Genomic DNA, 26103 nt, shown 5'->3' on the forward strand with positions numbered 1-26103 from the left:
AAAAGAAATGCCTCCAAGAGATGAGAGTAAAATCCCAATGGTAAACTACTGAAGCATTTGTAACAAAGTGCCAGACTTTTAAACATTAATGAAAAGCAGTGAAGCTCACGTAATACTAGGTACAGAAAGCTAGTTGAAAGCTGAAATTGATAGCAGTGACATTTTTGCAGAAAATTTAAGTGTATATCGAAAGGATAGGCAAATGGGAAATGGAGGTGGTGTATTTGTCAGAGTAGATAAATAACTTAAATCCACTGAGATTGAAATTGAAGTTGCATGCGAGATTGTTTGGGTAAGACTCAGTATTAGGAGTAGGCTTAAAATGATAATTGGACCCTTCTGTCGTCCAACAGACTCATATCCTGATGCAACCAGAACATAAGAGAAAACCTCAGTTCACTTGTACGTAAGTTCCCTTATCATTTTGTAATCACTGATTGTGTCTTTAATTATCCAACAATTAACTGGGAAAATTGCAGTTCTGTTAGTGGTGGGCGTGATAAGACATCCTGTGAAACATTACTAAATGCATTCTCTGAAAACTAACTAGAACAGATAGTAAGGAACCCCACTCATGCTGAAAATATATTGGATCTAATGGCAGCAAATAGGATCAACCTCTGTGAGGATGTCCACAACGAAACTGGTATCTGTGCTCATGGTGTGGTTGTGGCAACAATGGTTACCGAAGCTCAAAGGACAACTAAAACAATCAGAAAGATATATATGTTGTGTAAACTACATAAAAAATTAATAGTTTCATATCTAAATGACGAGCTTGAAACTTTCAGCACATCAGGAGCATGTAGAGGAACTCTGGCTCAAGTTTAAAATAATAGTTAACTGCAGTGAGGACAGATAAGTACCTAGAAGGCCAGTTCACAATGGGAGGGAACCTCCATGGTAAACAGTCACCATAAAGAAATAGAGATTACTGGATAATAGGTGTAAAAGAAAGTGAAGGGCTATAGGTAGAGAGATGCTGAATGAAAAGTGTTTGGCTGTCAAGAGTGCAATGGTGTGATGCATTCAATGAAAACTGTAGCAGAATATTGTCAAATGACATTTCACAAGATCCAAAGAAATTCTGGTCACATGTAAAGGCTGTTAGTGGCACCAAAGTTAATTTCCAGTCCCTAGCCGAATGAGAGAGAAACTGAAATTGAGGGTCGCAACGCAAAAGCTGAAACCCTTAACTCCACTTTCAAATGTTCCTTTACAAATGAAAACAGGACAATGGTCCCAATTTAATCCTCATACCACTGAAAAGATGAATGAAATAAGTATTAGTGTCAGTTGTGTCAAGGAAGAGCTAAAATCGTTAAAATTGAACAACTCTCAAGGCCCCAATAGAATCGCTGTCAGATTCTATACTGAATTTGCAGCTGAGTTAGCCCCTCATCTCACTATAATCTATTGTAGATCCCTTGAACAAAAAATCATGCGCAGTTCTTGGAAAAAGGCACAGGGCACACCCATCTGCAACAAGGGTAGTATAAGTGATCCACAAAACTACTGTCCAATATCCTTGACATTGATGTGTTGTAGAATACTAGAACATATTTTGTGCTCAAACATAATGAGGTACCTTGAAGAGAATGACCTCCTCGATGCCAACCAGCACAGTTTTCAAAAACAATGATCATGTGAAACCCAACTCGCACTTTTCTCACATGACATACTGAAAGTTTTGGATCAAGGCATCCAGGTAGATGCAGTATTTCTTGATTTCCGAAAAACATTTGACTCATTACTGCAACTATGCTTATTGTTAAAAGTATGATCATATTGGGTATCAAGTGAAATTTGTGACTGGACTGAGAACTTTTTTTAGCGAGGTCACAGCATGTTATCTTGGATGGAGAGTCATCATCACATGCAGAAGAAACTCTGGGTGTGCCACAGGGAAGTGTGTTGGGACTCTTGCTGTTCATGTTGTATTCTAATAACCTCCCAGACAATTTTAGTAGTCAAATCAGGCTTTTTGCAGATGATGCAGTTATCTACAATGAAGCACTATCTGAGAGAAGCTGCATAAATATTTAGTCAGACTTTGATAATATTTCAACACAGTGCAGTGATTGGCAGCTTGCTCTATATGTTCAGAGATGTAAAGTGAGCACTTCACAAAATGTGAAAATGTAATATCCAATGACTATAATATCAATCAGTCACTCTTGGAATTGGCAAACTCATACAAATATCTGGGTGTAACACTTTGTAGAGACACGAAATGGAACGATCACGTAGGTTCTGTCGTGGGTAATGTATGTAGTAGATTTTGGTTTATTGGTAGAATACTGGGGAAGTGCAGCCAGTGTGCTAAAGAGATTGCTCACAAATCTCTCATGCAACCCATCCTTGAATATTGCATACAGAAAATGGCAGCACAAATGGTCAGATTTGTTTAATCCATGGAAGAGTGTCACAGATACTGAATGAACTGAAATGGCAGATTTTTGAAGACAGATGTAAACTGTCTCAAGAAAGTCTATTAACAAAGTTTCAAGAACCAACCTTAAATGTTTACTCTAGTGCCCTACATATGACTCACACAGGGATTGTGATGATAAGAGTAGAATCATTACTGCAAACACAGATGCACTCAAACAATCACTCTTCTCACACTCCTTATGGGAAAGGAACAGGAAGAAACCTTAATAACTGGTACAATGGGACGTACTCTCTGCCGTGCACCTTGTGGTGGTGTGCAGAGTATAGATGTAGATGTAGAGTGCACATCGTAATATTATACAAAATTGTGTTTGGATCTGTGTAATTTCACACTACTATACACTGATAAAATAGAAAAACTTCTAAAGATAAAGCTACTGATATTTACTACAAACTGGAGGGATGATGACTCAGCTTTTCAGACATCCAACGGGAACAAATAAAGAATGTAATGAAGAGATAGGGATATCATAATGGTCTCAAAGTCAGCCAAAAGGTGTGTGTGTGTGTGTGTGTGTGTGTGTGTGTGTGTGTGTGTGTGTGTGTGTGTGTGCACTGACTTGTGGTGAGATGTGGATAAATAGAACAGTATTTGTACAATTAACTAGATCTGTAAGTATAAAACTGCAAGATTCTTAACTTTTAATTATATTTATTGTTTTATCAAGCTTATATGTCTAATATAAATGTAAAGTGATCTGTCGGTGAATAAACAACTAATTAACAAAACAATGTAAGTGCATTACCATATATGAATCTTTCCTAACAAAAATTCTAGCTTTCAAAATGGCGACTTCCTCCCTTCACTAGGGCAGAAGAAGAGAAATATTTCTATTCAAGGATCAGAGTAGAAACAGACACAGGATGATAGGCTAATAGGGAAATCAGTAGTTACATACCTGTAAGAGACAAACTATAACAGAACTTGCAGAGACAGCAAAAACACAGATAAGACATGTATTGACATTGACACAAAAATACCAACATTCTCCTAATGGGTGATAGAGGAAACAGGAACTAAAGAATATAAGAAATTAAAATGGAAATTAAAGTGGAGGGGGTGGGGGGGGTGGGAGGGGAGGGGGCAAGGAGAAGGATGAGTTGGCAGCAGAAATGAGGGAAAGGGAGGGGATGGCATGGAAGATAACTTGGACCAACCCTGAGGGCTGGGGAGTAGCAGGGACTAAGCACGCGTTGTAGAGGAAGATGCTTGACATGTTGATTGTGGGAGAGAAATTTGCTTTTTCACATAATATAGGTCAAAGACATGGCGTTGTGTTGTAGCATATGTGCTCTGTGAGTGTTATAAGTATTAACATTCTCATTCTTCTTGAAAAGTCACTGTTTATTACTCACAATTTCAAACACACACTGGATAAATCTCTAGCTCATCTATAATACTCTTTTTCTCTCCCAACTTTTCTCACATTGTTTGATACTCTTTGCAATCCAAAGAGTGTGGTATACATAAGTGACACATTAAAAAGATATAATAAGTCGTAAATAGAATACAAACAAATAAATGAGTAAAGTTAATCGCCCCTCAAGTAGAGGACATAATGAGAGTGCAACATAATGGTAACTGGAACACAGCAGTTTATCCGAGAGCTCTAGTTCAGCATAAAAATGTAGCAAAAACTAGCTTCTTTTTCACCTCTCTTTCCGTTACCATAATTCATACACTTACCTTAACAGATTTGAATTTACTGGCATCATTGTTGGCAAATCTCTTTAAAACATGCCTCACAGAAAATCCCAGTGAACAGAGGCCGTGAAGAATTGGACGATCAAAACCTCCAAGTGCGGCCATATTGGGGTCGATATGAAGTGGATTGTAGTCACCAGATAACCTGTAAAGTGCAGCCTGAAAAACAATTATTGCATGATCAGACATGAGTACCATAAAGTGGCAGACCAGGAAACACTATAGTGAAGGGATAAAACCTGGAACTGATGTACAGGGAGATTAATATTAAACTTTCACTATTTGAGAGGGTCCCCATGAACAACAAGTGACTGTAGGACAATGAAACTTTGTGGATGATTTTTTAAGGACACGTGGAAGACACATAATGAATAAACCACTAAAACAAACACATTTTAATTTTCACATGGGAGTATAACATTTGTTAATTGGGTACCATGTTTACATTTCACGTTACAAACATTGCTCAATGTGATGGCTATCTACATCCACAGCAGCCTGCAACTACAGTAAAGATTGCTCTACAGCTGCCCGAAACAATGGTGGACCATAGAGAGTTCAGCTGTTGTGATACAACTCATGCACTGCCTGAAGACTGCACATTGTGTCCAGCATTCTCAGCTGTGGCAACAGCAACTTTTTCAACAATTTGTGGCACAACTGCTCATCGGCCTCTCCCAGCAGCAATTCCCAATCACCAGCCAATTTGAACTTCCGAATCATATTCTTCAAGGCTGGTGCAGAAAGAGGTTCTCTCCATACTCCTTTAAAGTGTTGATACTACTGCTGCTGCTGTTTTGCCAAAAGAGATTAATGAATACAGTTCTGCTCACCTTGTCCAGACCCATGTAGACTGTCTGCAAGTGTAATGCACCTTTCCAGACCCATGTTGACACACCGATACTTGTCTTTCAACCCTATGTTACCATACCAGTAACAGAGTCAACAAGTGGCTCAAGAAGCAAAAGTTTAATTATAACCACCCTGAATATCCTAACATACGGTTAGTGAATACATCACATTTCATAAATTTCTGTTAACATTGCTATTCTTAAGTTCACTAAAACATGAGTTTCCAATTGTGATTAAGGTTAAATAAGTAGATTAACGGAAACAATTTATCATTATTTTATATAAATTTACACTCTTAGAATATTCTAGAAAATCTGGCCAACTTCAGTTCCTGTTGATAGTGCTTCCACATTGTATAATTTGGAAATGAATATTGTAAAATATCGGTTACCAAAACAAGATTCTAAGAACATGATAAAAAGACTCAAGAATTGTAACATAATTAAAATAGCATAAATTAACACTTTTGAAAGCTGATTGTAACAGAAATAAATCTTACTAAATTACGTGTTAAAGCTTGTGTCTGCCAAAGTTTGGTTCGCAGGAAATATGTCAATATATTTTTATGAACAAAGCTGTGTATCCAGCCCCCTACCAAGTTGTAAAATTTAATTATGAATCTATTTATCAAACATATAAATAATGTCATATGAAATGCCTACTGTCATCGAACATTTAGTTGGGCACCTGAGCCCATGGCAGTTCAGTTCAGTATTAGGCTGAGTTAGTATCGAATGAGGTAATGGTGAACAGTATGCAGCACAAGCGTGTTGTTGTTTATCAGAACTGACGTATGTGAGAAAAGTTATACTCTACTACCATGTGAAAGTGGACAAAAATCACCCTTCATCCTTTATTACAGTTCTTGTATCTGCATCCCTTATTACAGTGTTTGTATATAACCACCCAAAAGCCACATGTGTTAGACACCGCTTCCGAGATTTGGGCAGGCTCTGGATTGAACCTACCCAATGACCTAACGACAAGGGCCGGTGTGCTGCCGAGCCTGGATGTGGTTTTTAGGCAGTTTTCCACATCCGATTAGGTGAATACTATGCTGGTACCAACATCCCATCACAATTATACAACATTTAGAAAACATTCGCACACTTTCGCACAGAACACTACATGGAGACAGTTTGGGTATACAAAGTTCACCACCATCTAACTTTAACAGTGCTGAATCTAATAATAACCATGCCGACTCCATCTACATATTATAGTGCATGTATGACATTGTCTTACAAGCCTCAGATTGCTACCTTATTTCAAGTGCAATGAAGCAAATTTTAAGAACTACCCCAACTGCAAAGGAATCAGAAGTAAGAAACATGCACAATTTATGTTAGTGTGTTAAGCTTCTTGAATTATTTCAAAGTTAAATGTGAAAGCAAATTTTATTGTCAGTTTATCACACCATTTTGTAGTGCACTGTTGCAATATCCAATAAAAAAAGTAGTGCTTTCACACACACTTGCAATAAATACTATGCCATATCCCACAATGGACTGCTTTCTACAACATGGTTCAATGAACATACATACAGAAGCAGATGCACATTGTGTTACTTACTATGTTATCCAGGCTTCCTCAGCTGGCTCATTTATCAGTGGAGTCAGGCCAAATATAATTTTTCTCTACTGACAGTGCATTGATGTTTATGGCCCTAATACCTACTCTGGTACCGCGCGCCGTGGAATTTGAATCCGCGCCTGGCATCATGGACATCGAAGACCCATAGAGGTCTCTGTACCATTGCGCCGTAAGCTGTGGCGGCGCGCGCCTCCTGGCCCGCTTTTAGAGTGAGGGGACCACAGCAGAACTCGTGGTTCCAGCGGCCAATAGCGGCGCCACCGATAGCATACTTAAGCGCCTGCCTCTCGCTCAGCCAGCCAGTCTAATCACGAGTACGTTGGTTGACACCTCGCCTCACGTTAGACAGTTTACTTCCTTGTTCTGTGTATGAGTGGACGTGTTTGTTTCCTTGTGACTCCGTTGTCCGATCTTGTTGTATTCGTTCTGTCCTTCGTTGGTCGTGTCCGTCCTCCCCTGTTGCGTTTTTGTTGGTCGGCCTCTCCACGGGTCATGCCGCGCTTTCCGTCATTGCTACACCGGTCGCAGTTACAACACCTACAATGTTTGCACAGTCTCTTTTTTCCATTATTTGTTGCCTACACAATCAGGTCTGTAAGTTTATTTAGGAGTCTCTCAACATTTGCTCCTGATGGCCTGATTACTAGGTTTTCATTTTTCATTTTGAATTTATTGTTGCGAATATTGCAAATATGTCACCACTGTAACTGCTAACTTCACATTGCAGCCTTCCCATTTTAGAGTCAATACCACTACATCAGAGAGCTTTTATCGAAATCAGCACAGATCACAAATGGAAGACTACAAAACTAATTACGTCGTCACTCTACCTTCCAAGGCTTCTAACGTTATGATGATTTATCTGCAGAATACATTTATCTGTTTGACTGCATCATGAGATTCTATTCTACAATGCTATAATGTGAAGTCAGCAAGTTTCTCCAGATTCCTTAACACTGGCTGCTTATTAAAGTTTTCATATTTGGTTGATTTGCACCGCTTTAAAGCTTTGCACTTATTAGCCTTACTTGTCAAGAAAGCTGTCCCTACTGGGCGCTAAGGTTACAATACATTATCAAAAGGATTACATACACTTTCAGCATTTCCTTTATAGTGGGCTCTGCCATTATAATACATTATGAAAATACACTTTTAAGCCAGTTTTCAGCATTTCCTTTATTTACAATAGACTGTGGTACCCATCATGTTTATGCAGAATATTAACAATGGTGACTTTTGAGCAAGTTTACTCACCACAAGTATTTTTTTTTTTTTTTTTTTTTTTTTTTTTGTTTAGTAAGCTGATAGAGTGTCTGTCTGATTTCTGGTCAGTATCAATTAACTAAAAAGAAAAGTGCTCCAGATTAAATACAGTTCAGCACTGCTGGATTGCCGAGATTTTTGAACTAAGTTACACCTGTGGTTGTCGTTGCTCAAATTCAGTACACAACATGATCAGTTTCTGCTCATAGCAGTACAAGACTGAAATAGAAGGTATTTAAAATCTTCTTCTCTACAGAAAATATATACCTAGACTCTGAACGTGGCTCTCCAGCAGGGATACGACTTCCTCAAATCCTGCCCTAAAATGAGATCCATCCTTCATGAAATCCTCCCCACACCACCAAGAGTGTCTTTCCGCCGTCCACCTAACCTTCGTAACCTGATAGTTCATCCCTATGAAATCCCCAAACCACCTTCCCTACCCTCTGGCTCCTACCCTTGTAACTGCCCCCAGTGTAAAATCTGTCCCATGCACCCTCCCACCACCACCTACTCCAGTCTTGTAACCCGGAATGTGTACACGATCAAAGGCAGAGCCACGTGTGAAAGCACCCATGTGATTTACCAACTGACCTGACTACACTGTGAAGCTTTCTATGTGGGAATGACCTGCAACAAACTGTCCATTCGCATGAACGGACACAGGCAGACAGTGTTTGTTGGTAATGAGGATCACCCTGTGGCTAAACATGCCTTGGTGCATGGCCAGCACATCTTGGCACAGTGTTACACCATCCGGGTTATCTGGATACTTCCCACTGACACCAACCTATCAGAACTCCGAAGATGGGAACTTGCCCTCCAATATATCCTTTCTTCCTGTTACCCACCAGGCCTCAACCTCTACTAATTTCAAGTTGCTGCCGCTCATACCTCAGCTGTCATTCAACAACATCTTTGCCTCTGTACTTCCGCCTCGACTGACATCTCTGCCCAAACTCTTTGCCTTTACAAATGTCTGCTTGTGTCTGTGTATGTGCGGATGGATATGTGTGTGTGTGCGACTGTATACCTGTCTCTTTTCCCCCTAAGGTAAGTCTTTCCGCTCCCGGGATTGGAATGACTCCTTACCCTCTCCCTTAATACCCACAACCTTTCGTCTTTCCCTCTCCTTCCCTCTTTCCCGACGAAGCAACAGTTGGTTGATATTACCTTAGCCAGCTTCATCCTGACCCACAACTTCTTCACTTTTGAAGGCCAGACATACCAACAATTAAAGGGAACAGCCATGGGTACCAGGATGGCCCCCTCATACGCCAACCTATTCATGGGTCGCTTAGAGGAAGCCTTCTTGGTTACCCAGGCCTGCAAACCCAAAGTTTGGTACAGATTTATTGATGACATCTTCATGATCTGGATTCACAGTGAAGAAGAACTCCAGAATTTCCTCTCCAACCTCAACTCCTTTGGTTCCATCAGATTCACCTGGTCCTACTCTAAATCCCATGCCACTTTCCTTGACGTTGACCTCCACCTGTTGAATGGCCAGCTTCACACATCCGTCCACATCAAACCCACCAACAAGGAACAGTACCTCCATTATGACGGCTGCCACCCATTCCACATCAAACGGTCCCTTCCCTACAGCCTAGGTCTTCGTGGCAAATGAATCTGCTCCAGTCCGGAATCCCTGAACCATTACACCAACAACCTGAAAACAGCTTTCGCATCCCGCAACTACCCTCCCGACCTGGTACAGAAGCAAATAACCAGAGCCACTTCCTCATCCCTTCAAACCCAGAACCTCCCACAGAAGAACCCCAAAAGTGCCCCACTTGTGACAGGATACTTTCCGGGACTGGATTAGACTCTGAATGTGGCTCTCCAGCAGGGATACGACTTCCTCAAATCCTGCCCTGAAATGAGATCCATCCTTCACGAAATCCTCCCCACTCCACCAAGAGTGTCTTTCCGCCGTCCACCTAACCTTCGTAACCTGATAGTTCATCCCTATGAAATCCCCAAACCACCTTCCCTACCCTCTGGCTCCTACCCTTGTAACCGCCCCCGGTGTAAAACCTGTCCCATGCACCCTCCCACCACCACCTACTCCAATCCTGTAACCCGGAAGTTGTACACGATCAAAGGCAGAGCCACGTGTGAAAGCACCCACGTGTTTTACCAACTGACCTGCCTACACTGTGAAGCTTTCTATATGGGAATGACCAGCAATAAACTGTCCATTCGCATGAATGGACACAGGCAGACAGTGTTTGTTGGTAATGAGGATCACCCTGTGGCTAAACATGCCTTGGTGCACGGCCAGCACATCTTGGCACAGTGTTACACCGTTCGGGTTATCTGGATACTTCCCACTAACACCAACCTGTCAGAACTCCGGAGATGGGAACTTGCCCTTCAGTACATCCTCTCATCTCGTTATCCGCCACGCCTCAAACTCCGCTAATTTCAAGTTGCCGCCACTCATACCTCATCTGTCTTTCAACAACACCTTTGCCTCTTTACTTCCGCCTCGACTGACATCTCTGCCCAAACTCTTTGCCTTTACAAATGTCTGCTTGTGTCTGTGTATGTGCGGATGGATATGTGTGTGTGTGTGCGAGTGTATACCTGCCCTTTTTTCCCCCTGAGGTAAGTCTTTCCGCTCCCGGGATTGGAATGACTCCTTACCCTCTCCCTTAAAACCCACATCCTTTCGTCTTTCCCTCTCCTTCCCTCTTTCCTGACGAAGCAGCCATTGGTTGCAAAAGCTAGAATTTTGTGTGTTTGTTTGTGTTCATTTGTGTGCCTATGGACCTGCCAGCGCTTTTGTTTGGTAAGTCTCATCATCTTTGTTTTTAGATATATTTTTCCCACGTGGAATGTTTCCCTCTATTATATTCATATCATTAATTTGAACCAAACAATTACGTTTGTTATTGTCACTGTTGCATTTCGAAATCTTTTCTGTCGTCTTATTTTCTCTTTCTGTTTTTGCCAGTAGTTTCACTTTGTATTCACCTTCTCCTTTTTACCGTAATCACTATACAATTTTATCCCGCCGATGTATACTCAATAATATGTAATAATACGTAACCCACTTCCCCCCACACACCCCCCGCAAAAAAAAAAATTCCGCTTTCAACACTACCGCTGCTATAAAATCCACCGTTTCTAGTTCACAAACAGTTCCTTTCACCTATTAAACAACCATTTCGGCTAGTTCTAATAACTTTTGCTTCATTTCCATTTACATTTTTCTCACATCACTGATCATTTTTAGCTGCTTCCCACAGGTTTTAACATCATTTTCATAATCTGCCACCACAAAACCACTCCTTTTAATACATTTACACATAGTTTTTTCGAAATTTTCCCGAATTTCTCCACCCTTTAACGTGTTTTGGCGGCAACACAACCACCTAACCTTTATGCACATCGTTGTCTACCTACACAAGTTCACCACAGGATCAACATAGCCCAGCTCTAACCAACACTTTTTTCGCCTTTTTTCACACCAGATCTACAGTTGCTTTCTAGTTCACCTTTATCTCTCCCCATATATTTTTATTTTCATCTTCATTTCAGCCTCATGTTGTACTTTCCACCTTCTAATACCATGTCACCCTCACAACACCCCCACAACGACCCCATTAAGTTTTATTTACATTCCCTCTGCAAACATGCCTTCGCCCTAACCAGATTACACTCCCATATTTTATTTTCTCAGGCTTGTGTGACATTTGGCATTACCCCCAAAGGCATCACACTTAAAGTTCCCATCTCTGGCTCCAACCCTTCTTTCCATCAGTCCCTATACCAGTTCCAAACTGAACAATCCATTGCCCTCACCCACCTAATCCTTCACCTACACATCAACTCAGCCAATGAACACACCCGTCAACTCCTATCCTTAATAAAAGTCCTCAATCTTTCCTCTCCCACATCCACACCGGCTGTTCAGAGCATCTTCCTACAGGCCAACCGCAAATTAGAACAGCATGCCACCCTCCACCTTAAAAAACTATCCAATCTCCTGCTTTCCCACCTCCGGAAAGGCAACTCACCCACCCTTCACAACCTTTCCAGCAAATCTCAACCTCCTCTCATTGCACACAAACCCAGTCTCTCCCATCTACTCAATCTCCCACTACCAACTCCACTCCCTCCAAACCCTCAAAATTCCAATCGACACAATCTGGAACCACAACACCCTAATTCAGTAGTTAACCTTTCCTCCAAACCTCTCTCTCAATCCGAAACCTCTGTCCTATCCAAAGGCCTCACCTTCAGCCCCACTCCCAGATTCAACCAAACAGCCCTCGTCAAAGATTTACTGTCCTACACTCGTACTCTCTGCTGCAAATATGACTTTGCCATGAAGAAAAATGACCTTAATCCTACTCCTAATGATCCAACTCCCCAAGACACTATCCAAATTGAACCCTGCCTGGAATAGTTCCATCCTCCGTCACAGCGGGACCCACCTCCTCTTCCTCAAAATCACCCCCTCCAAACCTTCCAGGAATTTCTGACTTCCAGCCTTGCCTCTCAATCCTTCATAAAAAATCTTAATCCTACTCCCAACATCACCACTGCTGAAGCCCAGGCTATCCGTGATCTGAAGGCTGACTGATCCATCGTCATTCTTCCAGCGGACAAGGGTTCCACGACCGTGGTACTTGATCGTCGGGAGTATGTGGCTGAGGGACCGCGTCAGCTTTCAGACAACACTACATACAAAGTTTGCCAAGGTAACCCCATTCCTGATGCCCAGGCGGAGCTTCAAGGAATCCTCAGAACCTTAGGCCCCCTACAAAACCTTTCACCTGACTCCATCAACCTCCTGACCCCACCAACACCCCGCACCCCTACCTTCTTCCTAAAATTCACAAACCCAATCATCCCAGCTGTCCCATTGTAGCTGGTTACCAAGCCCCCACAGAACGTATCTCTGCCTACGTAGATCAACACCTTCAACCCATTACATGCAGTCTCCCATCCTTCATCAAAGACCCCAACCACTTTCTCGAACGCCTGGAATCCTTACCCAGTCTGTTACCCCCAGAAACCATCCTTGTAACCATTGATGCCACTTCCTTATACACAAATATTCCGCACGTCTAGGGCCTCGCTGCGATGGAGCACTTCCTTTCATGCCGATCACCTGCCACCCTACCTAAAACCTCTTTCCTCATTACCTTAGCCAGCTTCATCCTGACCCACAACTTCTTCACTTTTGAAGGCCAGACATACCAACAATTAAAGGGAACAGCCATGGGTACCAGGATGGCCCCCTCATACGCCAACCTATTTATGGGTCGCTTAGAGGAAGCCTTCTTGGTTACCCAGGCCTGCCAACTCCAAGTTTGGTACAGATTTATTGATGACATCTTCATGATCTGGACTCACAGTGAAGAACAACTCCAGAATTTCCTCTCCAACCTCAACTCCTTTGGTTCCATCAGATTCACCTGGTCCTACTCCAAATCCCATGCCACTTTCCTTGACGTTGACCTCCACCTGTTGAATGGCCAGCTTCACATGTCCGTCCACATCAAACCCGCCAACAAGCAACAATACCTCCACTATGACAGCTGCCACCCATTCCACATCAAACGGTCCCTTCCCTACAGCCTAGGTCTTCGTGGCAAATGAATCTGCTCCAGTCCGGAATCCCTGAACCATTACACCAACAACCTGAAAACAGCTTTCGCATCCCGCAACTACCCTCCCGACCTGGTACAGAAGCAAATAACCAGATCCACTTCCTCATCCCCTCAAACCCAGAACCTCCCACAGAAGAACCCCAAAAGTGCCCCACTTGTGACAGGATACTTTCCAGGACTGGATCAGACTCTGAATGTGGCTCTCCAGCAGGGATACGTCTTCCTCAAATCCTGCCCTGAAATGAGATCCATCCTTCATGAAATCCTCCCCACTCCACCAAGAGTGTCTTTCCGCCGTCCACCTAACCTTCGTAACCTGATAGTTCATCCCTATGAAATCCCCAAACCACCTTCCCTACCCTCTGGCTCCTACCTTTGTAACCGCCCCCGGTGTAAAACCTGTCCCATGCACCCTCCCACCACCACCTACTCCAGTCCTGTAACCCGGAATGTGTACACAATCAAAGGCAGAGCCACGTGTGAAAGCACCCACGTGATTTACCAACTGACCTGCCTACACTGTGAAGCTTTCTATGTGGGAATGACCAGCAACAAACTGTCCATTCGCATGAATGGACACAGGCAGACAGTGTTTGTTGGTAATGAGGATCACCCTGTGGCTAAACATGCCTTGGTGCACGGCCAGCACATCTTGGCACAGTGTTACACCGTTCGGGTTATCTGGATACTTCCCACTAACACCAACCTGTCAGAACTCCGGAGATGGGAACTTGCCCTTCAGTATATCCTCTCTTCTCGATACCCGCCAGGCCTCAACCTCCGCTAATTTCAAGTTGCCGCTGCTCATATCTCAGCTGTCATTCAACAACATCTTTGCCTATGTACTTCCGCCTCGACTGACATCTCTGCCCAAACTCTTTACCTTTACAAATGTCTGCTTGTGTCTGTGTATGTGCAGATGGATATGTGTGTGTATGCGAGTATATACCACCCCTTTTTTCCCCCTTAGGTAAGTCTTTCCGCTCCCGGGATTGGAATGACTCCTTACCCTCTTCCTTAAAACTCACATCCTTTCGTCTTTCCCTCTCCTTCCCTCTTTCCTGATGAAGCAGCCGTTGGTTGCGAAAGCTAGAGGGAAACATTCCATGTGGGAAAAATATATCTAAAAACAAAGATGATGTGACTTACCAAACGAAAGCGCTGGCAGGTCGATAGACACACAAACAAACACAAACATACACACAAACATGTGTTGTGTGTAAGTTTGTGTGTCTATCGACCTGCCAGTGCTTTAATATATCTAAAAACAAAGATGATGTGACTTACCAAACGAAAGTGCTGGCAGGTCACTAGACCTGTCTGTGTATGTGCAGATGGATATGTGTGTGTATGCGAGTTTATACCACCCCTTTTTTCCCCCTAAGGTAAGTCTTTCTGCTCCCGGGATTGGAATGACTCCTTACCCTCTCCCTTAAAACCCACATCCTTTCGTCTTCTGCTTGTTTCACTTCCATACATGGCTACACTCCATACAAATACTTTCAGAAATGACTTCCTGACACTTAAATCTATACTCAATGTTAACAAATTTCTCTTCTCCAGGAACACTTTCCTTGCCACTGCTAGTCTACATTTTATATCCTCTCTACTTCGACTATCATCAGTTATTTTGCCCCCCCCCCCCCCAACCACCCACCCCAATAGCAAAACTCCTTTACTACTTTACGTGTCTCGTTTCCTAATCTAATTCCCTCAGCATCACCCAACTTAATTCAACTACATTCCATTATCCTTGTTTTACTTTTGTTGATGTTCACCTTATATCCTCCTTTCAAGACACTGTCCATTCCGGTCAACTGCTCTTCCAAGTCCTTTGCTGTCTGACAGAATTACAATGTCATCGGCGAACCTCAAAGTTTTTATTTCTTCTCCATGGATTTTAATACCTACTCCGAATTTTTCTTTTGTTTCCTTTTTCTGCTTGCTCAATGTGTACAGATTGAATAGCATCGGGGAGGCTACAACCCTGTCTCACTCTCTTCCCAACCACTGCTTCCCTTTCATGTCCCTTTCAGGTCCTGTACCTATGTCTATTACAGAGATATGAACCTTGAAGCAAGGGGTGGGAAGCAGGAGCAGAGTAGGGATGGGTGATGATACTGTGTAGGTTCAGTGGGCAGCGGAATACCTCTGTGGGAGGGGTGGGAAAGGTAGTGGGTAGGACGTTCTTCATTTCAGGGCATGATGAGAGGTAGTCAAAACTCTGGTGGAGAATTTGATTTGGTTGCTGCAGTCCTGGAATGCTCCTTTGTGGTCAGATGGTAGGGCTTTGGTAGGTGGTGGAAGACTGGAGAGATACAGTATGGGAGAGGTGTTTTTGTACAGGTTTAGTAGGGTCATTTTATTCTGTAAAGGTCTCAGTGAGACTTGTGGTATATTTTGAGATGGACTGCTCATCTTTACAGGGCAACATCCACAGGTGGTCAGCTGTATAGAAAAGACTTCTTGGTATGGAATGGGTTGAATTATTTACAAGCAGTTCATTGGCATGCAATTCAAAATGCCGTTATACACAAAAATCATGTACCTCAATTGCATTACATTAACCAGGGATCAGTTACCATAAACAAGTGTCAAAATCTTGTGATATCACTCCTTGTAGAAACAGATACCCAACGATAAAGAAAAGGTGCATTGACACAAAAAATTACATTAAAAACAAACAGTTCTTACTTGATCTTCAATAGTTTTCTGGCTCAATGATGCATCTGGTGACCGATTAGGGTGTGACAGTGCTGGTATCTGCTTATCTGACGATCTCTTGCCTCCAAAACCACCACATCCAACAGCAAAGACAACCATCTGCCCTTGTGCCACCTTCTCACCACTTTCATCAAAACTCTCAACTGGAATGATAAAACAGAGCAAAATTAATTTAATCATTCTATGAGGGTTGGAACTTAAATAGTGGCAACTATTTATTCACAACCGATACAAAAGAGTTACATGTTTGCACCTGTTACTGTCCTTCAAAGTAGTCACCAGCATTGTGTAGAACTAGTTGCCAGTGATGTGGAAGGCATAGTATACCGTTATTAGAGCCTGTTCTGTTGATGGCGCGAATGTAGCGGTCTTAAGTTATGTTGATTCTTGTGTACGACTGTGATGGTGTTTCTTAACGCATTACGTTCCTCCATGGCAGACCGTCAATGCACAGTATTACTGTTCATTCTTGGAGCATCACCTGTGACCAGCTTTGCGAAAAAAGTGGCAACACTTTCTGTGCAACCCATCCATCATTTTGCATGACAATGCGCAGGCGCATACAGCGCAAGCTGTGGCTGCTCTGTTCGGTCGATGGGACTCTGAAGTACTGTACCATCCACCATACTCCCCAGACTTAAGTCCTTGTGACTTTGATTTGATTCCAAAGATGAAGGAACAACTTCCTGGCATTCACTTCAGAACTGTTCCAGAGATTAGACAGGTAGTAGACCACTCCATTCGCACCATCAACAGAACAGGCTCTGCTAACGGTATACTACGCCTTCCACATCACTGGCAATGGGTTCTACACAAGGTTGGTGACTACTTTGAAGGACAGTAACAGGTGCAAACATTTAACTCTTTTGTATCAGTTGTGAATAAATAGTTGCCACTATCGAAGTTCCAGCCCTCATAATTAAGACCAATAATGAGCAAAATATAAAAAAAAAAAAGAACTTTTGTAAAAGAAGAAGCTACAGATCAAAGACTGAACAGCAACTACTACAGTTTGCATTAAATCAACTGCCAAACTGCCATTATGATAATGGAAACTCCTAGACGGGAACAATAAACATAAAGTGAGGACACACAACCCATTCAGCTGCCACTGAATCATAGGTAGTGAGTACACACCACATACAAGGAGTGTGTGCATGTACAACCTTTTACAAGTGCAGCTTCTGTCAATTAAGCAACTTCAGTATTTACATTTTGATGGTTCTTTCCGTTTGTAACAAATCTCAGTGCTCCTGTGGGATAATAATACAGTACTAACTTATTAACTTATTCATTCTTCTTGAGTTGGATTCCACTGGGAACCATATACTGACACCATGTTGAAGTTCAAGCGGTTGTGTTGGGAGGAACGGGTGACTACTTTCAAGACCACAACACAATTTCTTCCTGCATTTTCATTTCCCAGACCCACACGTTGCTACCCACAGGTCCATTTACAATCATCTATTGCTTTCATTTGGCCATTACCCACATCTCTTTTAGTTTGCACTTTTATTTTTTGTTTTGCCTCTCCCCTCCCACCCAACAACAACTTATCCCCAGTGAATTCCTGCATATCTATCTGCACCAATTCAGAAACGTATGTCTTTAGTCTTGTCAGGCATCCGTATGCATATGGGTCAGGAAACAAGGTTTTTGTATGTAAAAATATGTGTATTAAATATTGTGTATGTTTGCTGTAACAACATTCTAGATACACATTTCACTGGAGGCCAAAAGGAGACTAGTGCATGAAGCAGTGAGGCAGCCACTGGTCACTGCAAAAACCAGAGATGTAATGACACTGCAGAGTAGCTGGCAGCCGCTTGAGCTTGCTGAAGCCCAATAATAACAATGAAATCATTGTCAAAACTCAAGGTGGCATAACATGTTTGTTAACAATGATGGTTCCAAATTACTTTTACTTGAGAAGAAAGGCAGTCCATGTATGAGCTTTGCAGGAATCAGTTCATCAGAAGATGACAGGTCATAGTCCATCTTGGTTGAAGTCTGATTTCTGATATGGTGAGGCCAGACATTCTGATAAGCACACTTATAGAAACTACTGTTAACTGTTGTGGTTGTAAGAGTTTTTTCTCCTAAGACTGATTTATGACTGACTTTGTTCAAGTAGCATTCACTCCTATGAATTGTTTAGTACTGGCAAGGGAGATCTTTATTGGATAGTAATATTTTGTGGGAGGAAGTAATGATTAATCACTTATGTGTCATATGGAAGGGTAATCGTTTATGTACAACATGAAAGGAACTGTAGAGCCACGTCTTTGTTTTGGTGGTAGTCATTGGTGTAATTGATTATATTGAAAATTATATGAATTTCGTCCATGCCATCCTGCTAGTTGTTGGAAAGCACTCCCAGAGGTAATTGGGTTGTTGCTCTTATTTTGTGGAGAATTGGATGGTTTTGCGGTGCCTTAAGCGAGGTATTGACTTGCGTGCATATTGTTATATGTATAGGCACCAGCAGATTACAACCAGATTTGCTTGGCTTGTTAATACTCACTTTGTCCACAAGCATTTGAGTTGATTGAGGCGTTGACTGTTGTTTAAAGCAAAATCCAGTAAAGAGGAATCATCAAACAAACAGCACATAGCAAATGTGAGACTAGACTGACTAGAATCTAATGTGAAAAGTCAAGACTAAAAATTTGCAAAATCTTCTATTATGTTCACTGTAAATATTTCTGATGTGCTGGACAGCAGGTCTACTGGAATAATACCACAAAAGGAAGCTAGCTAAACACAGTCTGATGTCTTGTACAGTGGCTCACCCTGTTGTAACATCTTAAATGTAAATAGGACTCTCGTTTACACACTGACACAGTAACAATCCCTCCAACCAAGCCAACCTAATCCCAATATTTAACCTTGCATTTCTCAGTTTGTACTGCCATCCAACCATGGCCTCCCGCCTAATCACCACTAGGTTATCTTCCACCAACTCCTTACCTCCAACTAGACCTCACCATCCTTCCCCAAATTCCTTCCCAAGAACATAAAACCTCTGAACTGAAGAAAGAACAGCAATCGGTAATCTCAAGATACATCCTGATTTAATCATCCTAACTGAAGACGAAAGCTCCATCACTGTCGCCACAAATTGCAGTGACTACCTGACAGAAGTTAGCTGACAACTGTCTGACTACTCCACCTACAAGCTCTGCCACAGTGATCCCATCCCAGAAGTTCAGTATAATATTCAATCCATATTCAAATCATTAGAACCATCACAGAATCATCTACCTTCGCACCCCCCCCCTCCCCAAACACACACACGCGCACACGCACACACACACACACTTTCTACATATTTCCCAAAACTCATAAACCCAACAATCCTGTACCCCACACTGTACCTGGTTATTGTATTCCAACTGAAAGAACCTCAGCTCTTGTTGACTAATACCGCTAACCAACTGCTTACAGCCTAGCATATCATATTAAAAATAAGAACTTCCTTCACCAACTCGTTACCATTCCTACCCCATAACCATCTGGAGCCATACTCATCTCGGTTGATGCCACTTCCCCATACACTAACATCCCCCACATCCATTGCCTTACTGCTATTAAACACTACCTCTCCCAACATTATTCTTATTCCGAACCCAGTAGCTCATTTCTTATGTAAGTAACCAATTATATCCTCACACATAACTACTTCTCCTTTGAGAGGAAAATATACAAACAAATCCGCAGCATGGCCATGAGCTCATAGATGGCAACTTCCTATACCAGTCTGTTTATGCGTCAGCTGATGAAAAATTTTTTAGTGTCCCAAACCTGTTGTCTATTTCAGGTTCACTGATGATATCTTCATGATCTGTAGCCAGGATCAAAACACCCTATCCTCATTCTTTCGCAGCCTCATGACCTTTACCATTCATTTCACCTGGTCTTTGTCACACCAATATGCCACCTACTTGGATATTGATTTCCACCATTCTGATGGTTCCATCCATACCTCTGCCCACATCAAGCCCACTAACCATGAACAGTACAAACATTTTGACAGCCGTCATCCGTTCCACACCAAAAAATCACTCCTGTACAGGCTGGTGACTCATGGACAGCATATCTGCTGTGATGAGAACTCCTTTGGTCAATATGCTGAAGGTATCACAAAGGATTTCACAGTCCACAAACCATTTCCCATGCCCTACCCTCAAATACCGCTAATCCTCCTACTACTCCCAAGATTGGGTTCGTTTGTTTGGGGGAGGAGACCCGACAGCGAGGTCATCGGTCTCATCGGATTAGCAAAAGACGAGGAAGGAAGTTGGCCATGCCCTTTCAAAGGAACCATCCTGGCATTTGCCTGGAGCGATTTAGGAAACTCACAGAAAACCTAAATCAGGATGGCCATACTACTCCCAAGAACCAGCTTCAAAAGAGCACCACCTGCTATCATTATGGACTAGAGCAACTGAACCAAGTCCTTAGAAAGAGCTGTGTCTATCTCTCATCCTGCCCGGAAATGAGGGACCCCTACACATAATCCTCCCTACCTCTCCCAAACTGTTATTCCACTGCCCACCCAACCGACACAATATCTTGATTTATCCCAATGCCACCTAAATTCACAACCCCTCGTCACATGGGTCATATCTCTGTGGAAGGCCTAGGTGCAAGACTTGTCTCACTCACTCACCCAGGACATCCTATTCCAGGCTATGGCCACTGCCAAACTGTGGCCAAGGGCTGCCTCACAACCTGTGTCATCTGGATCCTTCCCCCAGCCCGTTTCTCTGAACTACACAGATGGGAGTTCTCCTTGCAGCACATCCTTTATTCCCATAATACTACTGGTCTCAATCTTTGCTAACACCTTGCCCTCACATCTTCTTCCCAACAGTCTCCTCTTCCTCTGTTCTGTCATCTACTCCCAACCATTCCCTCACATCACCACCACAGTGCACTGCACAAACCCAAAGACTCCAGCGCAAGTGTGCTGCATTCTTGACCTGGGCAACTGCTGCCTCTCCCTTCCACATTCGTATCTTGCACACCTGGTGACTTCCTCTGAACTGCCAGCTACTCTTTCCCATCCTTCCTTCATGCTCCCTGCCCCCTAAGCCGCTTGACCCAACACAAACCCTCAAAACCTTTACTCCTAAATTATTGTAGGATGCCAGAAATTTCCATACCACATATTTATATATACCTCCAGGGTTTCAGAAGATGACTGTCCAAAAACCACAAGGCATACACAGAACAGACACACATCAATGGATACAGCAGCTCTCCAAGTTTGTAGCTCAAATTACAGATACTCAACATGGGCTCCTTTGTGACACAAAAAATGTCAATACATGTATGCAATTCACTGAAATCACCTCTCCAAAGCTTGGAAAGGTGCAACAGCAGCAGCCTATTTGCAGGTCTGCTCACTGGCTGGCCTGTCAACATGTATGAACAAATTCATTGTCACTATACACGTGGATGATTTTCTACATGTTCTTACATGCCTGCCCCCTTGTAGTGCATTCTGGAATTACACCAGAGTGTGTATTACTAACTGAATCTTGGACAGTTGTTCTATCCACCAATACACATCATTTTTCTGCATGTCTTGTAGTTTTCACGCATCCATCCTCTTATACCTCAGCTGTACTTATGAATAACCGTTAGTCATAAACAAACTAGAATATTCCATCATCACCAGGTGTTGCCCTGATCAATAACCCAATGATACATTTCCCCATTAAGCCACAATAGTCAGAAATGAATAGGAATTACATGTAGCAGCATTGTCTCCACACAGTGTTCTGTTTGTTCTCTTTTCCTTCTTTTCACATGGTATGATTATTACTCTTACTGTTACTCATGTGACACAATTTGTCTCACGAATGCGCTACTGTCACAGGACCTGTGACTTGCAAGACTTGTTTCATCCAATTCAAAGCCGCCCCTGAAGACACACAGTTCAAATGTCAAATTATATGCAAACACAATATTTTTATAAACTGGCAACTGCTCTCACATTTCTATTATGAGTTAATTAATGTGTACAGGTGTCAGAGTCTATCCTGCAGCACAACAGCATGGATTCAGTAGCTTCATGCAGCACTTCAATTATTTGGATGTTTTCTCTACCATGTACGTACCACTCTGTCCAAAGCTTAATTTGGATTAACCTATTTTGTTTCTGCCCATATTTGAACAGGGATGCTTTGAAAAATTAACTTACCATCTCTGATTAGTATTGCCACATTCTATTTGAAAATTAAGGTCATTGATGCATCATTTTGTTTCATAAATAACTCAAAATTGTCATTTACAGTTTCAATGAATTTCTGCTTCTTTTGAACAATCTTCAAGCTGCAAATGATTGCAAAATCTAAAGGTACCATTGTTTGTATGTTTGTATTCAGAATGAAATTTTCACTCAACAGCGGAGTGTGCGCTGATATGAAACTTCCTGGCAGATTAAAACTGTGTGTCACAGCCTGGGGGTTGTTTCTAGAATGAAATTTTCATCCTACAGCGGAGTGTGCGCTGATATGAAACTTCCTGGCAGATTAAAACTGTGTGCCGGACCAAGACTCAAACTCAGGAACTTTGCCTTACGTGGGCAAGTGCTCTACCAACTAAGCTACCCAAGCACAACTCACGCCCCGTCCTCACAGCCTTACTTCTGCCAGTACCTAGTCTCTTACCTTCCAAACTTAACAGAAGCTCTTCTGCGAACCTTGCAGAACTACCACTCCTGAAAGAAAGGATATCGCGGAGACATGGCTTAGCCACAGCCTGGGGGTTGTTCCTAGAATGAAATTTTCACTCTACAGCCGAGTGTGCGCTGATATGAAACTTCCTGACAGATTAAAACTGTGTGCCGGACTGAGACTCGTACTCGGGACCTTTGCCTTTCGCGGGCAAGTGCTCTACCAACTGAGCTACCCAAGCACGACTCACGCCCCATCCTCACAGCGTTGCTTCTGCCAGTACCTCGTCTCCTATGTTTGTATTCATTCTTTTATATAAGTAGAAAGTCCTACTTCCTCCTGCAGTAGCTGGATGCTAACTTATATCCACCCATATTCAGTACTCCTATTTCAATGGTCCAATGTTGTTCAGGAATACATATTATATCCACATGCCATTTAGGCTGCAGCTCATCTGAACAACCAGAACTTTACTGACTATATTTTTAGTCATGTAATTCTTTGATGCAATAATCTTATTTCAGTCTCCTTTTTTTTTCAACCGTTTCAGCCTCAAAATTTTCAGTTATCATAATTTATTTAACACTGATAACCTGAAATCTGAGTTTATCCTAAAAAGGCACTGCCCTCATACCAGTGATCACAGAGATATTCCCATGAGGGGCAGTGCTCACTGTTACAGACTCAGCTACAAATCCAGCCAGTTTCTCCTTCCCTTTCCTAATGAGATGTAAGCCATGTTTCGTAACCCTCCCACCAATAGTATCAACAGAAACTAAACTGATGTTCAGCCCTGTAACTGACAGAAGCAATTGATCTAACTCCATGCTAACCCAACTTACAGAGTTGTTCAACTGGGACCTATCACAATGCCTCAAATCAGGAATGGAATCAACATTTGTTAAGTTCTTTGCAGAAACTATCTTTACCAGGCCACTCGAAACATTGTAACTCTGTTCCCTGTCGGTACACTGTTTGACAGTCCACACACCATTACAATTTGATCCTCTTTTTGCAAAGTTCTTCTATCGCTCAGCTAAGACAAATACTTCACTTTAAGACATTTGTGACCTGGTACTTGTTTCCTAATTCTTCCTGCAACAGCCTGTACTAGGTAGTTTTAAGTCGAACAGGAATGTTTGTGCACCATTTCCCTTTTTCTGGAGGTCTAGGAATTTACTCATTGATTATACTCTCAATGCCACTCTTGTTGTCCATTAACAAGCAGCAGTGGCTACCAGTGAATCACTTAGACAACATAACTTTATTGATGCAGGGCAAAGGATATCTTACTAAGAAGGGGGTGACTACAGCACGTTGTGCTCGGGCGAGTACATTCAGCTTCAGGTATGGTATAGATTGTTGTTGTGGTCTTCAGTCCTGAGACTGGTTTGATGCAGCTCTCCATGCTACTCTATCCTGTGCAAGCTTCTTCATCTCCCAATACCTACTCCAGCCTACATCCTTCTGAACCTGCTTTGTGTATTCATCTCTTGGTCTCCCTCTACGATTTTTACCCTCCACGCTGCCCTCCAATACTAAATTGGTGATCCCTTGATGCCTCAGAACATGTCCTACCAACCGATCCCTTCTTCTGGTCAAGTTGTGCCACAAACTTCTCTTCTCCCCAATCCTATTCAATACTTCCTCATTAGTTATGTGATCTACCCATCTAATCTTCAGCATTCTTCTGTAGCACCACATTTCGGAAGCTTCTATTCTCTTCTTGTCCAAACTATTTATCGTCCATGTTTCACTTCCATACATGGCTGCACTCCATACGAATACTTTCAGAAATGACTTCCTGACACTTAAATCAATACTGAATGATAACAAATTTCTCTTCTTCAGAAACGCTTTCCTTGCCATTGCCAGCCTACATTTTACATCCTCTCTACTTCGACCATCATCAGTTATTTTGCTCCCCAAATAGCAAAACTCCTTTACTACTTTAAGTGCCTCATTTCCTAATCTAATTCCCTCAGCATCACCTGACTTAATTAGACTACATTCCATTATCCTTGTTTTGCTTTTGTTGATGTTCATCTTATATCCTCCTTCCAAGACACTGTCCATTCCATTCAACTGCTCTTCCAAGTCCTTTGCTGTCTCTGACAGAATTACAATGTCACCGGCGAACCTCAAAGTTTTTATTTCTTCTCCATGAATTTTAATACCTACTCCGAATTTTTCTTTTGTTTCCTTTACTGCTTGCTCAGTATACAGATTGAACAACATCGGGGAGAGGCTACAACCCTGTCTTACTCCCTTCCCAACCACTGCTTCCCTTTCATGTCCCTCAACTCTTATAACTGCCATCTGGTTTCTGTACAAATTGTAAATAGCCTTTCGCTCCCTGTATTTTACCCCTGCCACCTTTAGAATTTGAAAGAGAGTATTCCAGTCAACATTGTCAAAAGCTTTCTCTAAGTCTACAAATGCTAGAAACGTAGCTTTGCCTTTCCTTAATCTTTCTTCTAAGATAAGTCGTAGTGTCAGTATTGCCTCACGTGTTCCAGTGTTTCTACGGAATCCAAACTGATCTTCCCCAAGGTTGGCTTCTACTAGTTTTTCCATTCGTCTGTAAAGAATTCGTGTTAGTATTTTGCAGCTGTGACTTATTAAACTGATAGTTCGGTAATTTTCACATCTGTCAACACCCGCTTTCTTTGGGATTGGAATTATTATATTCTTCTTGAAGTCTGAGGCTATTTCGCCTGTTTCATACATCTTGCTCGCCAGATGGTATAGATATAGTGCTTTAATCACTGAGGAAATATAAGATGCACTTCATTTAGAGGCATTATCTGTGAACATGGTAAATATGAGTGCAAAAATTTAGGTATTACAAAAAATACAGAAGTTTAGTTTCATACTGGAATCGATTCAGGTTGTTGCATTTTGTTCAGCCTCTTGCTGTTACATCAATACAGTTCAGTTTCAAGTACTTTCTTTTTTGTACTTACTGTTTACAAGAATAACTGCTCCTGATCCTTTATCCAGGACATCTGCAACATATGCCACTGATTTAAGATTTCCAGAAGTAGAAATAGGTTTTAGGACCTCCAGATATTGCTCTCCATGTAGGACCTGTAAAGTATACAAACTTACAGTGACGTCATGCACAGTTATCAGGACAGCATAATTTTTGATAGAAGTATTTAAATATTCAAATACAAGCAATATAAAAATTAAC

At 42.1% G+C, this 26103-nt stretch overlaps 1 protein-coding gene across 3 annotated transcripts in view; it reads right to left on the bottom strand.

Annotated features, from left to right (window-relative positions):
• The window catches only part of LOC124798400 (peroxisomal multifunctional enzyme type 2), a 146717-nt gene that overhangs the window by 37585 nt on the left and 83029 nt on the right, over nt 1-26103 (bottom strand). For all 3 annotated transcript variants that reach the window (XM_047261786.1, XM_047261787.1, XM_047261785.1), the window contains exons 12-14: nt 25874-25997; nt 16192-16364; nt 4142-4318 (exon numbers count right to left, since the gene is read on the bottom strand). In XM_047261786.1, the coding sequence (XP_047117742.1) occupies nt 4142-4318; nt 16192-16364; nt 25874-25997 (474 nt within the window). The remainder of the gene's footprint in view (nt 1-4141; nt 4319-16191; nt 16365-25873; nt 25998-26103) is intronic.

Source organism: Schistocerca piceifrons, chromosome 5 (assembly GCF_021461385.2).
Source record: "Schistocerca piceifrons isolate TAMUIC-IGC-003096 chromosome 5, iqSchPice1.1, whole genome shotgun sequence".
Classification (NCBI taxonomy): Eukaryota; Metazoa; Arthropoda; class Insecta; order Orthoptera; family Acrididae; genus Schistocerca; species Schistocerca piceifrons.